The sequence below is a fragment of the Rhinolophus sinicus genome, chromosome 1 (genome assembly GCF_057876585.1).
Source record: "Rhinolophus sinicus isolate RSI-liver-muscle chromosome 1, RSI-T2T, whole genome shotgun sequence".
NCBI lineage: Eukaryota > Metazoa > Chordata > Mammalia > Chiroptera > Rhinolophidae > Rhinolophus > Rhinolophus sinicus.
In genome coordinates this window covers 101,038,937-101,053,907 of record NC_142501.1, presented here as the reverse complement: position 1 = coordinate 101,053,907, position 14,971 = coordinate 101,038,937, and the positions used below count along the sequence as shown (strand labels likewise).

Sequence of the window (14,971 nt, the reverse complement as noted above, 5' to 3'; positions counted from 1 at the left end):
CGGCGTTAGTCCATATGGCCCGGCCTTGGAGGGTGCGAGGCAGGGTCGGCATGGCTGAGGGCAGCACGCTTGCTGCAGGGCTGGCATGGGTCTGCATGGCATCAGGAAATTTGCTATACAGTTGGCTCAACAGCCATTCAAGGGCTGAAAGGTGGAGGACACAGGAAATGCAAAGGCAGTGACCTTGGGAAGCAGCTGCCACCCGTGGGGTAGGGAGACATCGGGAGAGTTTGGGATTGTCAGACCAAGAGGTTTGGAGCAGGGCCTATGGAACTGAGGCCAGACCTAAGGAAGGGCCTTGTTTGCCACACGGCTAAAGGGACAACGAAGAAAAGTGTCACCTGGAAGACAGGTCTCCCCCACTGCAACACTTCCTGTTGGGAAAGTTCAGCAGGAAATGTCCTGGCAATGCAAACACGGGCACTGGGGAGACCTGCCAGCGTCACACGGGTAAAGGGTCTGTGTGAAGCAGGGCAGCAGGGGGTTTGCCAGTGCCGCCCCCCTCCGGCCACTCAGACACATGTAATCCTTCACAGCAGTTGGATGTCCCAATTCGACAGCAGTGACGAATTCACGCCTTTGCCCAGGAGCCATGGAGACTCCTACCTAAATAGTACGTCCCTGAGGACTGTGGCCACAACTGCGAGACGCTGGGCCAGAGACCTGTGTGCATAGAGCTTGGGAGGCTGGGCCGAGAGCCCTGGTTGTACCCCCCGCTGGTCCCTTCCCCGTCCCTCACGTGTCCTTTCTTTCCACACAAGGTGTGGGGCGCTCAGGGCTCTTCAGCTGGTAGTCCTGAAGGACCTGGACCACAGTGGCTGTGCCCCCGCCAGCACCCCCTTTTCTGGTTTTGTCCTCCATTGACTTTGTCCACTGGGTGTAAGGAGCAACATGAGGCAGCCCAGGGAACCCCCCTTGGCACATGGGTGATTCCCCAACCCTCTGGCAGCGGTCACCCAGTCAGGTTCCGTGGCAGGAGGAACCCAGCTGAGTAGACGGCTGTGTCAGTTTTGTCCCCAGGTGAGAGCACTCAGCCCTGGAGACCAAGTCCGCCAAACCAGCGGAATTCAGAGTTGTGCTGTGGGGGTACTGGGGTGCTCTGGTGCCTGGACATGTGTGCCACCTCCCCTGTGTCAGGGTTGTCCTGGGAAGGCTGCCGGCCCTGCCTTGCAGCTGACCTCTGCTCAGCCAGTCTGCTGCCCAGAGTGGGGGGCGCACGCTACTTCCTGTGCAGAGGGGGCGGCCCGGGCTGTGAAGGCAGCTGCGTGGTGCTGCCAAGTGTGGCAGACAGAGGGATAGGGTTGGCACCCCAGTCCAGGCTGTGCTCTCGGGCTGATAGAGACGCTCGCCTCAGCACGAAGGGGCCCCGAGTGTGCCTATTGCACACCTGGGGTGACAGCGAAGAGGCTGGTGCCACCTCTTCACCAGGCTGCCAGGGGTCTCTCTAACGTGGATGGCTTCAACACGTAGGCCTCACACTGTCCCCTCCACAAGCCCCCTCCCAAGGTCTTCTGTCACCAGACTTTGAGTCCTGGTATTTGTGGGGCTCTGTCCAGCCATATCCTCAGCCCCCCTGCTTGAGAACCAGTGTAAATTCATACTTTGTCCAGTGTATGTCCAGACCCTGGACAGCAAATATGTTGCCTGCAGTTCTGGCCTCTGGGAGGGACTCCTGCACACTGGCTTTTAGGGGTGCTCCTGCCTGGGGTCTGATGGTGAGGCGGTTGCACTGCGTGGACAGGAGGAATCCAGGTCTGGAACTCCCATGGTCAATGTGCTGAGGGCTCCCCGACAAGGCAGCAGCTGTGGATGGAAAGCAAGGGGGTGATGCAGGGACTTTGGGGCCTGGGCCTGATGTGCTGCTTCGGCTGGGGCTGGGGCTTGTGTCCCCCTCTCTGTGGCTCAGCGCCCCATCATGACAGGGAGCTCAGGTCCATGGTCACAGATGTCTGTAGTTGGGCATTTCGTCTCTGCTGGGAGCCAGGTGAAAGCCAGAAGCTATGTTTGGAATTGATTCTACAGCGGAAGGTGTGTGGTTTGCTCTGCTTCTCCTGGGGGGCATCCTCCGCAAACAGTCGAGGGCTCTAAGCTCATTCCAATTAGTTGGGCCTTCTTGGGCAAGACTGTCTACAGATTTTCTATTAAAAAAAGGAATCAAGGAATCTGTCAAGATTATTTCTGAATTCCAGCTTATATAGTACAAGGCCCCCAGGGAGTCTTCCCATTAGGTGAAGTGACAAGGGGACAAGTAAATAAAAATGAAGTTGTAAATTGGAACAGTATGTAAGTTGTTAGGCCGTGTCTCCCATGTGGGGCAGGGGAAGTGTCTTAGTGTCCTCAGGGCCCGCGGTGGTCAGCGTGATCGTGTGCTGTAATGTGTAGCCCTGTCCTGCTGCCTGCGGGTCCTGGGTCCCCAGGCTCACAGCTAACAGCTAGGCAGGCCCCGTAGTTGAAGGTTAGAAATGCTCGTGTGTTTGGTGGTCACGCGCAGGCCGTTGACTCCGCGGTCTGAAGGCCAGCCAGGCTACTGGGTGGGGTCTTCGCATTTGGACGGTAAGTCTGATTGATTTTATTACCTTTCTCTAACGGTTCACCTGTGTGCTTCAGTGTCAGGTTTTACGTGTCCTGTCATTCCAACTGAACAGATGTTCAAGGGTCAATGTAGCAAAATTCTAAATAGCCACTTGAATTCTTTCACTGTGTTTTTTCTTTTTGCTTGTTTTTCTATTTTTATCTACCTATCTAAACATCAGTTTTAGTCCTTTGCTGTTAAATTGGTTTGTGTTGCTTTTACTTCTTAAGGTTGGGATTTGAGAATCGAAAGTCATCTGTAAGAGATTACGAAGCTATAAAGATTGAATATTGTTCTCTTACCGTACATGTGTTCAGTGAAAAATGTTCACAGTGGGAGAAAATTAACAGTCTTTGGTTTTCCTCTTTTCTAGGAAAAATTCCTTTGGTTACCGGAAGAAAAGGGAGGAGAAGTTTACAGTGAGTACATGAAGCCTGTGTCATTGTTACAAGACATTTAAATCTAGGTTATATTAAGCAAACTTGAGATATAATTATACGAATAAAGGTTCAGATGAAATGAGTCTTTCAAAAGAGGTTTGCTTTTAACTTGAGCTCCATTAAGTGACAAGTGACATTCCTGCCGCGCTGAAGGGGACGAGGTGGCGGTTGGTTTCCTGAGTGAAACTCTGGTACACGCATGTGCTGTGCAGTAGGTATAGCCAAGAGCACACTGCACTTGGTGTTGTCCACGTGCAGGTGTGCACAGGACTCCTCCGTGTGGGTGACACGCAGTATACAGGTAACCCCTGTGTAACACACTTGTTAGGTTCCTAAAAAGTGCCATGTTGTGCAAATCCGTGTTATACGAAACAAAGAACTAGTACAAAAAAGGGGTTAGGTTCCAAATATTAAAACAACATACTATTATATTTTTGTAATTAAGAGAAATATCTTTATTAAAGTAATTTTCACCAAAAGTTTAACGTATTAATGTGTATTAAATAATGTTTTCTTTGTCATCACTACTAAGCTTTTATTGCATTCCGTGTTGTTCGGGGATTTCCCTAATTTCGAATGAGACATCTTTTGCTCTTAAAAGCTCTCATTAAATTCCTTGTGGTTCGGGGATTTCTCTAATTCTCAAACCATGTTAGAGTGAAACCGTGTTCTAGGATGCCATGTTGTTACGAGGGTTTTCCCCAACTCTCGAACCGTGTTATAGAAGTGCCTTGTTATACGGGGCTTATCTGTAATTTTAAATGGCTGGCTCACTAGGTTTGATGGCAGCATAAACTTCTCCCTTGCAGGAAGTAGCTCGTCGCTGTGCAGAAAGCGCTGTTGCCCCTGCATAACTTGCAGGGTAGGTCTATGTGGTGTAGGTGCGTGAGGCGGCCTGTCTACATGGGATGTCACTTTCTCCTCTGCGCAGTGCTTCTGCTGCGTTTGGTGAGCGAGACACGATGTATTTGCACATGGAGTGTCCTAGCAGAGTTAGCTTATGTGGGAGACATAGTGGAAGGAAGGGCATTTTCTGCAGTGGCAGGTGTGGCATGCATTCCACACTGAGGGGCAGGGAAGACCTTGGGAAAACCTTAGGTCCAGCCCCCTGAGCCATCGAGTGCTGTCTTGTTACAGGAAATGCATTTTCTTTGGGACCTAGGAAGCACACATTAGCAGTGAACAGACACCCATAATTCTGCCTTACTGGTCAGCCTAGTCTAGTTCTTGGGGAACCCTTCGGTGAGGCAGTTTCTGTCGGCTGATTCCAGTTAGAATTAATGAGTTCCTGTAAAGTTTGGCCTAACAAGACTGTCATTTGAATCTGTCTTCAGATACTAGTTACCTTATGTGAATTACTCCCATTGCTCACCATGTCACCTTCAAAGGTGACACTTTTTCTCATTGCTGTTTCTGTTTCATTTTGATTTGTGTTCCTGATTACCTGGGAACCACCTAGAAGCCCAGGCACATGACATGGTTCTAATTAGTAAAGAGAGTGTACCTGTTGTTCCCCTGGGACATTCTTGTGACTTCAGAAATGCATGGATGGTGACAAACTTGGGCATCGGCCCCATAAAGCCCATAGTACCAGGGGCAGCATGCCCACCCCACCTGAAGCCTGTCAGATCTTAAAGTGTTAGCATCAGACCTCATTGTGACAAAATAGATGTTAAAAAAAGAGAAAAATACACAAAAACAGATCAAACCTCATCTGCAGGTGCTGTCATTTTGTAACTCCCACATCTGGGCAGTTATTTTTGTTCCTAAATATCGAGATTTCGTAGATTTTCTCCCTAGAAATGCTCTGAAAAGCTGGGTTCACCTCAGAAACCCGTAGATAGTTATAGAACTGGGTGACAGCGTGGCTGGGAGACAGCACCGCACGGCCACTACTGGATAGTGTAGGCTTTGTTCCAAGGGCTGTTACTGAGCAGTCAGGCTCGACTTTGGGCACCTGCCCAGAATGAAGGATGGATTGGCAGGTGCCCAGAGGAGATGTGGTGTGGCTGCCTCAAGCCATCTCCAGTCTGCTCTCCCCTCACTTCTAACAGACCTTCTCTGGGTTCTGCTTCTGCATATGTAGGTGTAAGTGTCAACCGTTCCAAATTAAGTGAGCCCCATGTGAGCATTGCATTCAGAGTGGCCAAGAGGAATACCTGTGTTCCACCTCAGTACAGACTCATTTCCTCTCCCTGTTCCTTGTCTGCTTCAGGCAAGGAATTGGACACCTACAGAATGACTTCCGGCTTATTGAAGCAGGTTGACTATAGTTTTCTAGTAAAATTATATCACTGCCCTTCTCCTGCGATCTTCGGCTTATGGTTTACAGTTGGATGTTGTTCTGCAGTTTACCTTCTTGAAGTCAGGGAGTGTGATAATCTCTTATCCAATACCATGGGTTGTTGTTTTTTTTTTTAAGATTTTATTGGGGAAGGGGAACAGGCCATTATTGGGGAACAGTGTGTACTTTCAGGACATTTTTCCAAGTCAAGTTGTTGTCCTTTCAGTCTTAGTTGTGGAGGGCGCAGCTCAGCTCCAGGTCCGGTTGCCACTGCTAGTTGCAGGGGGCACAGCCCACCATCCCTTGCGGGAGTCGAACCGGCAACCTTGTGGTTGAGAGCCCGCGCTCCAACCAACTGAGCCATCCAGGAGCTCAGTGGCAGCTCTGTTCAAGGTGCCATGTTCAATCTTAGTTGCAGGGGGCACAGCCCACCAACCCTTGCTGGAGTCGAGGAATTGAACTGGCAGCCTTGTGGTTGAGAGCCCGCACTCCAACCAACTGAGCCATCCGGGAAGCAGCTCAGCTCAAGGTGCCGTGTTCAATCTTAGTTGCAGGGGGCGGAGCCCACCATCCCTTGCACGACTGGAGGAGTTGAACCCGCAACCTTGTGGTTGAGAGCCCACTGGCCCATGTGGGAATCGAACCAGCAGCATTTGGAGTTAGGAGCATGGAGCTCCAACCGCCTGAGCTACCGGGCTGGTCCCCAATACCATGTTTTTTACACAGTGATTAAAAATACAAAGTGTTTCCATGGTGGACTTTTATGGCTTGTATTTCTTTTACGAGGTGTGATCAAACAATACAGTGAATGTTTAAATTAGATAAAACTTACTTTAGTAAAAGACACATTGTCATTAATTCCCCCTGAAAATACTCCCCCTCACTTCAAACACACTTATCCCATCGTTCTTGCCACTTTCTGAAGCAGTTCTGGAAGTCCTCTTTCGTGAGTGTTTTTAGTTGCGCTGTCCTGGCTGCCTCGATGTCCTGAATCATTTTGACTTTGGGGAAGAGCCAGAAGTCACACAGTGCCAAATCTGGTGAATAAGGTGGATGAGGACACACCGTAATGTATTTGACAGAAATTGCTGTACCAGAAGAGATACGCGACTCGGAGCATTGTCATGATGGAAGATGATTTACGGCACACTTTAAATTTAAAACACACCTTCTCTCAACCATGACTCACACCCTACTGACCACACCAAACAAGTTGAAACTTGTCACACACTGTTACTAAGGTTCGACACGCCGCTTCCCATATTGAATATCCCTGCCTTTACGTTGGGTGGCACTCAGCAGCAGCAGTCACCATATTTTGTGACCACAACGGAAAGTCTCTGTGTCACACATCGCTTCTGGTACAGCAATTTCTGTCAAATAAAACCATTAACAGTGTGTCCTCATCCACTTTATTCACCGGATCTGGCACCGTGCGACTTCTGGCTCTTCCCCAAGATCAAAATGACCATGAAAGGTAAATGTTTTGAATTGATTCAGCAGATCGAGGCAGCCACAAGAGCACAACTAAAGACACTCACGAAAGAGGACTTCCAGAACTGCTTCAGAAAGTGCAAAGAATGATGGGATAAGTGTGTTTGAAGTGAGGGGGAATATTTTGAGGGGGATTAATGGCAATGTGTCTTTCACTGTAATACTTTTTTTTTTTAAATTTAAACATTCACCGTATTTTTTTTGTCATACCTCATAGATTACAAATATTCTGTGATACCATGAAACTTGTCTGGACATGAACAGGTTAATGTCTAGACTCGGGCTACTCTCCTTTTTGACAGCATGGGCCAGTTGTTCAGCATCATCTTCCTTGCGTATCTCTTTGCTGCTCTCAGCTGCATACTGTGGCCTGCCTGGCCTGTGTGGGCGACAGGTGGTAGGAAAGCAGGTGCGCACGGCTTGTGTGCCGGTGTCCAGCAGCAGCCGTGAGGGCCAAGCTTTATAGGGTAGGGGCTCTGCTCTTGGTGGTGGAAGTCGCCTCATCAGGGACCTCTGATTAGGTGGCGAAGTGTTGGTGTGGTCGGATTACCTATTCTTTCTTTAAGACAGATGCAGAAACCAGTTAGCGAATAGATGACTGCCTTGCTTCTGCTGTGTGTCTTAGCGCCATCCTGCCTACACTTGTGCAACTTTGCGATGTTGTTCTCTTTCAGAGGAGTCAGACTCAGTCTCCGACGCCACCAAAGCCTCCATCCCCGAGCTTCGAGTTGGGGCTATCCAACTTCCCCCCGCTGCCCGGTGCAGCGGGCCACTTGAAGGCCGACGACTTGTTTGAGAGCAGGCTGTCGGGCTCGCTCCTAGGCTCGTCCAAGGAGAGGGTAAGACCCATGTCACATGCCGAGTGCTCAGTAACGTCACGGGGTGCCGACTTCCTGCCCGGCCGTAGGCTGAGCTCTTTACACACGTGGCTTTTTCCCCACTCGGAAGAGGTTCAGAGGGTAAGTGATTTGCAGAGACCACACAGATTTTGAGTTGAACCCAGTCTGTAGTCTCTTAGTTCCCTGTCTGCCAAGGTCAGAGAGACAGATGTGGGCCATAGTGAGCAGTGCAGACAGTTTCTCATCCAGAAACTCAGGCTGCGTTTTCATTGTTGCTATTTGGGATCTCCTTTTATTTTATGAGTCAGAATTTAAAGCAAAGAAATCTGAATTATGCCAGAAGTAGCATAGAAGCCTGAGATAACGTTCCTATGATTCCAGCAGCTTTTGGTGGACTCTAGGCTGCCTTACTAGCTGCCTCACTCCCCGGGGTGGTTACCAGTGCTCCTGGGGTCCGCTGCAGTTACCGCAGTACACAGGCTGTGTGCTGCTGCCAGCAGTAACCCCTGTGTCTTTTCTCATGGAAATCCACTGCTGCCACCCCCAGTTCCCAGGAGTGAACATCCAGCCTCCGGAGTGAGGAAGGACGCCCCCAGACTCTGCACTCAGGGACCTTGGGCAGGGCTCATATGGGCTTTATAAAGCCCGTGTTCATGCCTCTTCGTGCTGGTCTGTGCCTGCTGCTCCTGCTTGTAACCCGCAAGGCCGTGGTAGCAGTCACATTAAATTCGGCTTGTCTGGTGCAGTCATTTCTGAGTTATAAGTGTCTCATAGAGTGATGTGAGAGAGTCAGTGCATTTTAAAGGTCATGAATTCTAGTTTTCAGACTGACTTTACTCCCCCCAGCGGTGGGCAGAACAAGCTAGCCTCCGTGCTCTTTAAAAACAGCAACTACTGCTTTTTACATTTTCAGTGTCTGTAAAATTTCTTTTGGAGAAAGAATTGCTAATCTCTAAAGTCAGCCTGGTTCCATGGCCAGGTCCCCGCCTGTGTCACTGCTTCTTGGTGTAGCAGCTTCTGCAGGGCTGGCAGGGATGGGAGAGGCGGCTGTGCAGGAGTGTGGGGTCCCTGTCCTGCCAGGTGTCGGCCCCCAGCCCATGTTTCTATCACCTGGAGCAGAAACTCGTGTAGGTGCTGCCTCTCGGGGCGGCACGTGTGGGTCCCTGCTGAGGGCTGTCCCTGCTGAGGGCTGTCTCCCCTGAGGGCTGTGCCGTGTTTCCCCGAAAATAAGATCTAGCCAGGCAATCAGCTCTAATGCGCCTTTTGGAGCAAAAATTAACATAAGACCTGGTCTTATTTTACTGTAAGACCAGGTCTAATACACTATATAAGACTGGGTTAATATAATATAATACAACATAATATAAATAATATAACACCGGGTATAATATAATATAACAATATATAATTATAATATTAATTATAATATAATATTATAATATAATACCGGGTCTTGTATTAAGTTTTGCTCCAAAAGACACAATAGATCTAATTGTCTGGCTAGGTCTTACTTTCGGGGAAACATGGTAGGTGGTACTGGTCTCCCCCAGCAGCTCTCCGGTTCACTTCTGAGCTGTTTGCTTTGAAAAGTAAAATTTTAAGAATATTGTCATTTTGCACTCAGTCTCATTCCAATTATTTATTTGCTTTCCTGCCATTTTTGTTACTTATATGTCATAAAGAAGACGGCGCATGCATGAGCTGTCACTGTGTTCGGGGTCGGTGACTTGAGTGGGGACATCGGGTGTCAAGTCTCTGCCTCGTGGCCACACATGATTAACTTAAACATTCTGAGCTCAGTTTCCTCCCCTGTGGAATTGGGAAAGTTAACACATTGCTTCCAGAAGTGGTGTGTCAATTCAGGTGGGGACGCTGTTAGCACCTGCCACCCACCTCAAGACACTCCTAACTTTGCCAGTTTGGAGGTGTCGGTAGTTCTGGCTTTCGTTGATTGTGTGGAATTCCACATTTAGTGGATATCTGCATGTCTGCTCTGTGCCAGGCTGTGCGGGGCACTGGAGTGGGTGTCGGGTGAATAGATGGTTTTGACAGTTGTTCCTCTGGGAAAACCAGCTTGCAGATAATAGAATGGGAGCACAGAAGCAGGCCCACGGCTATGATTGCAGGGAGGACAGACCTGGGCCGTTTCCTGCTGGCGTGCTGGCATTCTGCCCACTCGGCGCCCCAGGGCCTGCAGAGGAGGACGGGCCGGCGGTCAGCACCGTCGTTGCCATGTTGTAGATCATAGTGACACGTGTGATGCACGCTGCTCTCCCCAACCATAAAACTGTGACTCCCATTGTTTTCAGAGCCTCAGCACAGACGCTGGTGTGAGCACTCTTCCCTCAGCGACCCCCAGGGAGCCCCTGGGACCGGCCCCCTGCACCCTGTCGGCGGCCCACGAGCGTGCCCCTTCCCCCGCCCACCTGCCCGAGTAAGTACCCGTCCTGCTGCTGCCTCCTGATGCTCTGGGATGGCTGATGAGTGGGACACTCACATGTCGATGGCCTTCTCACAGGGACCCCAAGGTGGTGGAGAAGCCAAGGGAAGCGCCAAGTGCGGACAGACTCCCTTCCGCCCCGACTGCCACTGCCAGTAAATCGGTGCAGGTGAACGGTGTCAGCCCGGTAGGTACCAGGGCGCCCGGTGGGAGGAAGCGGCTCCCTCGGGCCAGCCGCAGGCGGGCATTCGCGTGTGCACCTTGCCAGTCGCCTGGGCATCTCAGTGATTCTGCCAGTGCCCGGTCACTTCTGCTGCCGCAGCCCTGGGCTCTCCGTGTCAGTGTCAGTCAAGCGAGGTTGTCCTTTTGAGTAGTCACGAGACTCCAGCTCTGTTCCCAGAGGACCTGTGCTCGCTGAGCACATGCTGTCACTCCCTCCCCTGGCAGGATCCAGCCTGTTTCATTCTGATTTGTTGTGTTCCCCCATTGATCTTGGGTGAGCTTCTGTTGTTTAAATTGAGGAGTTAAACCCTTACTGTCCACCGGGTCGAATTCTGAAAGAAAAATTATTTTAGGTTAAAATTATTTTTAAGTTACCGAATGGTTTATGGGGCTGAAATAGTTTTAATTGTTCCCTTCTGTCACTTAGCTATCATAACTCCAGTTACCTGAAAACTCTGTTAACTTGTTTTCAAAGTTTTTAACTCTGTCTTCCTTCCCTGAACCCATACGACCAGCCCTCTGTAGTTTGCAATGAGTGAAAAGTTTCTGAAAGGCATTTTCAAGTTGGTTCATCAGTGATGGCTGGGCCCTGCCGCTGGCCTTGTAGCTCCCGGCTGCCTGCTGGGGCCTGGCTGCCTCCCGGGGCCCTGGCCTCCTCAGGCATCCCCAGGGCCTCCACAGCGTTTGGACACTTCAAGTTTCGAGGAGTTCGGTCAGCACTCCACATATCAGTGCCTCTCCTGGTCTTACTTCTGTTTACAAGATCTTTCTAGAGTTTCTTGGGAGGAAGTTATGCTGCAGGGGAAACTGCACTATTGAAATTTATGGAGTATTTAAAAATGCTTCTGAATGTGGAACTTTGGTTGTAGCTGGAAATGTGTGTTACCTTTACTGTATGACAGTGGTATTTTCACCCGTTGCCACTGGGACGTTATGTTTTGCATGTAATCCCAGAACTGTGTCTTTTCCAGGAACTGCGAAAACCCAGCTATGCGGAGATTTGCCAGAGGACCAATAGAGAACCTCCATCCTCCCCATTGCAGCCCCCGAAAGAACAAAAGCCAAACGCTGTCGGTTGTGGGAAGGGAGAAAAGCAGCTCTCCGAGAAAGAGCCCCCTGCCACCAAGACCACCCCGGGGCCACCCAGAGACCAGAGGAGGCCGCCAGGCCCGTCCGTGGGGAAGCGTCTGCACAGAGAACAGAGCACGCCACCCAGGTCCCCGCAGTAAGCGCCCAGGTCTGGGGCTGCGAGGAGCTGAGGTCACCACAGCTGAGCACCGTCCCCCTCGGCGCCGAGAATGAGCCGCTGGTTAGGAGCTTGCAGTGCAGACAAGGCTCTGAGATGCCTGCAAGTCACTTCTATGAGTCGGATTCCCCCCCCCCCCTTGGAAAAAAATCTATTTTTCAGGATTTAATTAATATAAACCTTATTTTAGGTTGGTGCTTAACTGGAGGTGATGCATAAGTCTGATTTTTTTTCAGGATAGAAAATGCATTTATCCTAACAAATTGATATTTTTTATTATGCCTCCATGTGGTTATGAATGCAAGCTATAAATAGTGAGTTTTTCTAAATTAAGCGGAACTGTGCTACTTCATTTTTTAAAATAACTGGTTAGCAATCTCTAAGGATGGTGCATATCTCTAAGGATGTGCAGACCGACGGCGAGGCCGAGGACCGTGGGCTGAGGGCACGAGGTGATGCTGTGGGGTGCAGCCTGGAGGGTGGACAGTCAGATCAGGTGCACCCTGGCCCCGAGTGTGACTGTCATTCAGAATCAGGTGATGGTAGCTTTTTATAAAAAGTGCAACTGCCTTTGATCTACTGGTCAGAGAGCCCCGCGAGAGCCCAAAACCTTGTTTTGATGCACTGCAAGCGAGTAACCAGCTCCTCACTCCAGTCTCAAGTGGCTATTGTGTAAGATAAATTCAAAGCACATTGTGAATAGAACTTAAATGAGAACATAAACTGTGTCGTCCACTGACATGTGACCGCAAATTGTACCCTGGTGTCTTGCTCTGCGAGCTGGCGGGAGGGCTAGGGGCCCGCCCCCCTTCTGCGTCTCCCCTGTGTTAGCCGGCTCCCGTGGGCGCTTTCCCGAACCTCCGCGCTCTACGTCGGCAGTGGATTGGTGCAGACGTCCCCTGACTGGGAGAATGATTTGGGTGCCTGGTGGTGGGGGAGATGAGAATTCCCGCTCTGGACCTCCGAGGTCAGGGTCTCGGCGGCCCCTCCTGGAAGTGCTGCACTCTGAACACGCCTGCTCTAAAGCTAGCGGTTTGTGATAAAGGTAAATATAAATTATTTTCTTTTAAAATGCCTAAATTTCTCCTTTGAGTGTAATAAGCAGCAGCCATTAAAATAAGGATATTTCATGCTACATGTAACCATACAGTTTATTCCACAAAATGTTATTTAACAAGACTGAGGGTTTTTTTAAAAAAAATTATTTCCATCCAATATTTAAAGACTTGAATTTTATTTAAACTTGAAAATGACTTTGCCTTAACTTTTGTATAAGACAGCGTAGAGCTCTGGAGACCGGCCCTGGGTTGGCGTGAGTGGGTCACAGTTCCTTGGCGGGCACCCGAGAACTAGCGGCGTGCTTGCAGTACAGCTGACGATCTCACACAGCTGATCTTGTCTCAGCTTGTTGGAAATCCTGGGATGCAGATGGTCCATGCTGTTAAATGTGTGCACTTGGGAGAGTGTGCTTCGCCTGTACAGTTGTAAATACTGAGAACATATTAAAGGTACCCTAAAGAGAAAATCTGATACAAATTATCGATATATTATAAATGTTGCTATTGACCTGAATGTAGATAAACTAAATGTTGTGGTTTGAATATCATTTTAATTTGTTGGGGTTTTTTTCCCTCTTAAACTGGTGTGTTGAACTGATTCTGCCTCTTTGCTGCTGCAAAAGGGGAATGGACAGTCTTGTGAAAGCCTCTGATGTGTTCACGTTCTTCCTTCAAGTATGTAAATATGTGCTAATCAGAGCTGGTGTGAGGGGTGCGGAGCATATTGGAAGGCAGGAATTGGCAGGATCCTCAGGGGAAGTGAGAAATAAGCTACTACTGAAAGTCACCCTGCGGGGAGGGCTCGCCCCAGCGCAGCCGCATGCTCACCTCCAAGTGCACACAGCGCCATGGTCCGTCCGCAGAAGCCTGCGAAAGGAGTGTGCAGATGGAGACAGCCGACAAAAGGCAGAAACAATCACCTCTTCCACCCAAACTAGTGAGCGCTGTAAAGAGTGGGAGAGACATGCTCTGAGCCTAGGAACTCCTTAGGGCCGCGGCCTTTGCTGGTGGGGGGAGTGGATGTTGTCGCCTCTGTCATCCCAGGTCACTGAAGGACAAAGCTCTTTCCCTCAGGCAGGGGCGTGCTGGGCAGCTAGAGCTGCTGACCAGCTTGTTCCCTGACGGCTCCTGCAGCCCCAGCCTGGCATTGAGAACCTTGCCCTGGCATGAGTCTTACAGTGTCCTTTTTAATTAAGCAAAGGGGATATGCCAAATAGCTGTATAATATCCAAAAAATCACCTTTCTGATACTACTCTGAGGTTTTCCATTCACAGACAAGAATGGGAGTTGGCACAATAGGAAGCTGTGACACAGATGGCAGCTCTGTCATACGCAGCAGTAGTATGTGGCTTTTGTACATTTTTTAAAGTGTCACTTTCCTTTCCTCCAGCAGTCCTTCGAGGTGTAGAATCAGATACAGCAGTCACAAATGCCATTTTAACTTGTACAACTGTGTGACGATGCTTACCGTTTGGAAATGTAGGAATCCGGCCCCGTTTCTCCAGACATGAGTTGCAGGTAGCATAGTTACTTTTAAGACTTAGTGTCATGATGTTTGTGATCAGGCCCTCCTGTAGTCGCATTGCTGGTTGCCACCAGCTGTAGTCATTTGTCCTGAGGCCGGCAGTTGAGGAAGGTGTGAGCCGTGGGCAGGGTCCCAGAGCAGCAGACAATCGGAGACTGAGGGAGAGCCGGCAGCCGCCAGTTCGCAGCACGGGGAGGGGCGTGCACGCTTTCTCGAGGGCTGTTGTTTCTGTTCTGTTTTGTTCATTAAGACTGGAATCAAGCTTATGTGTAAACTATTGGTAATTTAAGTTTCCTTTTGTGTCATTCAGTGTAAAACTGTCTAATTTGAAAAAAATGTAGGTTATGAAAAATAAAGATTTAGGCACTGTTCAGTTTTTCTTTTGATTTTTTTAAAATTAAAGTTTTCTTCAAGAATGCATCTTTTTAAAAAATAATTATTTGCTCCTGTCGTGTACATGAGAATGAAATCAGTGTCTCCTCCAACCTGTGTATGGGTCATGAGGCTTCTCGGGGCCTGTTGTCTTGTCCGTAGTGTGAGGGTTCTCCCTGGTCAGCTTGATGTTTATGTCCTCAGAGCAGTAGGAAAAGCAGTGCGTACTCCTGACGGAGCCAGCTGTCTGGTACACCTGAGTTACCACGGAAGTCTCCACCCCTGCGTCAGCTTCTCATCTCGTGTGTGAAAGGGCCACGTCTCAGGACATATCTCCATAAAGTCACTCGTAGTTGGTATTGGGGACCTGTGAATTTCAGACCATAGGTGAGCCTCAAAACCAAAGTCATTGACTTATCCCTAAATAATGGTGATACCAGCAGTAGTAACAGGCTGGACGTGGATGACGCTTCTCACT

General features: G+C 49.5%; 1 protein-coding gene across 8 annotated transcripts in view; it reads left to right on the top strand.

The window, feature by feature from the left end:
* LARP4B (La ribonucleoprotein 4B) overlaps positions 1 to 14,494 on the top strand; it is a 74,505-nt gene extending 60,011 nt beyond the window's left edge. For 4 of the 8 annotated variants that reach the window (XM_074325063.2, XM_019718064.3, XM_019718063.3 and 1 more), the window contains 5 exons: positions 2,946 to 2,991; positions 7,465 to 7,629; positions 9,939 to 10,063; positions 10,148 to 10,256; positions 11,263 to 14,494. In XM_074325063.2, coding sequence (XP_074181164.2) covers positions 2,946 to 2,991; positions 7,465 to 7,629; positions 9,939 to 10,063; positions 10,148 to 10,256; positions 11,263 to 11,520 — 703 coding nt within the window. In that variant the 3' untranslated portion in view covers positions 11,521 to 14,494. Of the gene's footprint in view, positions 1 to 2,945; positions 2,992 to 7,464; positions 7,750 to 9,938; positions 10,064 to 10,147; positions 10,257 to 11,262 lie in introns of all 8 variants that reach the window. The other 4 variants (XM_074325062.2, XM_074325061.2, XM_074325060.2 and 1 more) reach the window with 1 other exon arrangement.
* Positions 14,495 to 14,971: the final 477 nt, after the last annotated feature.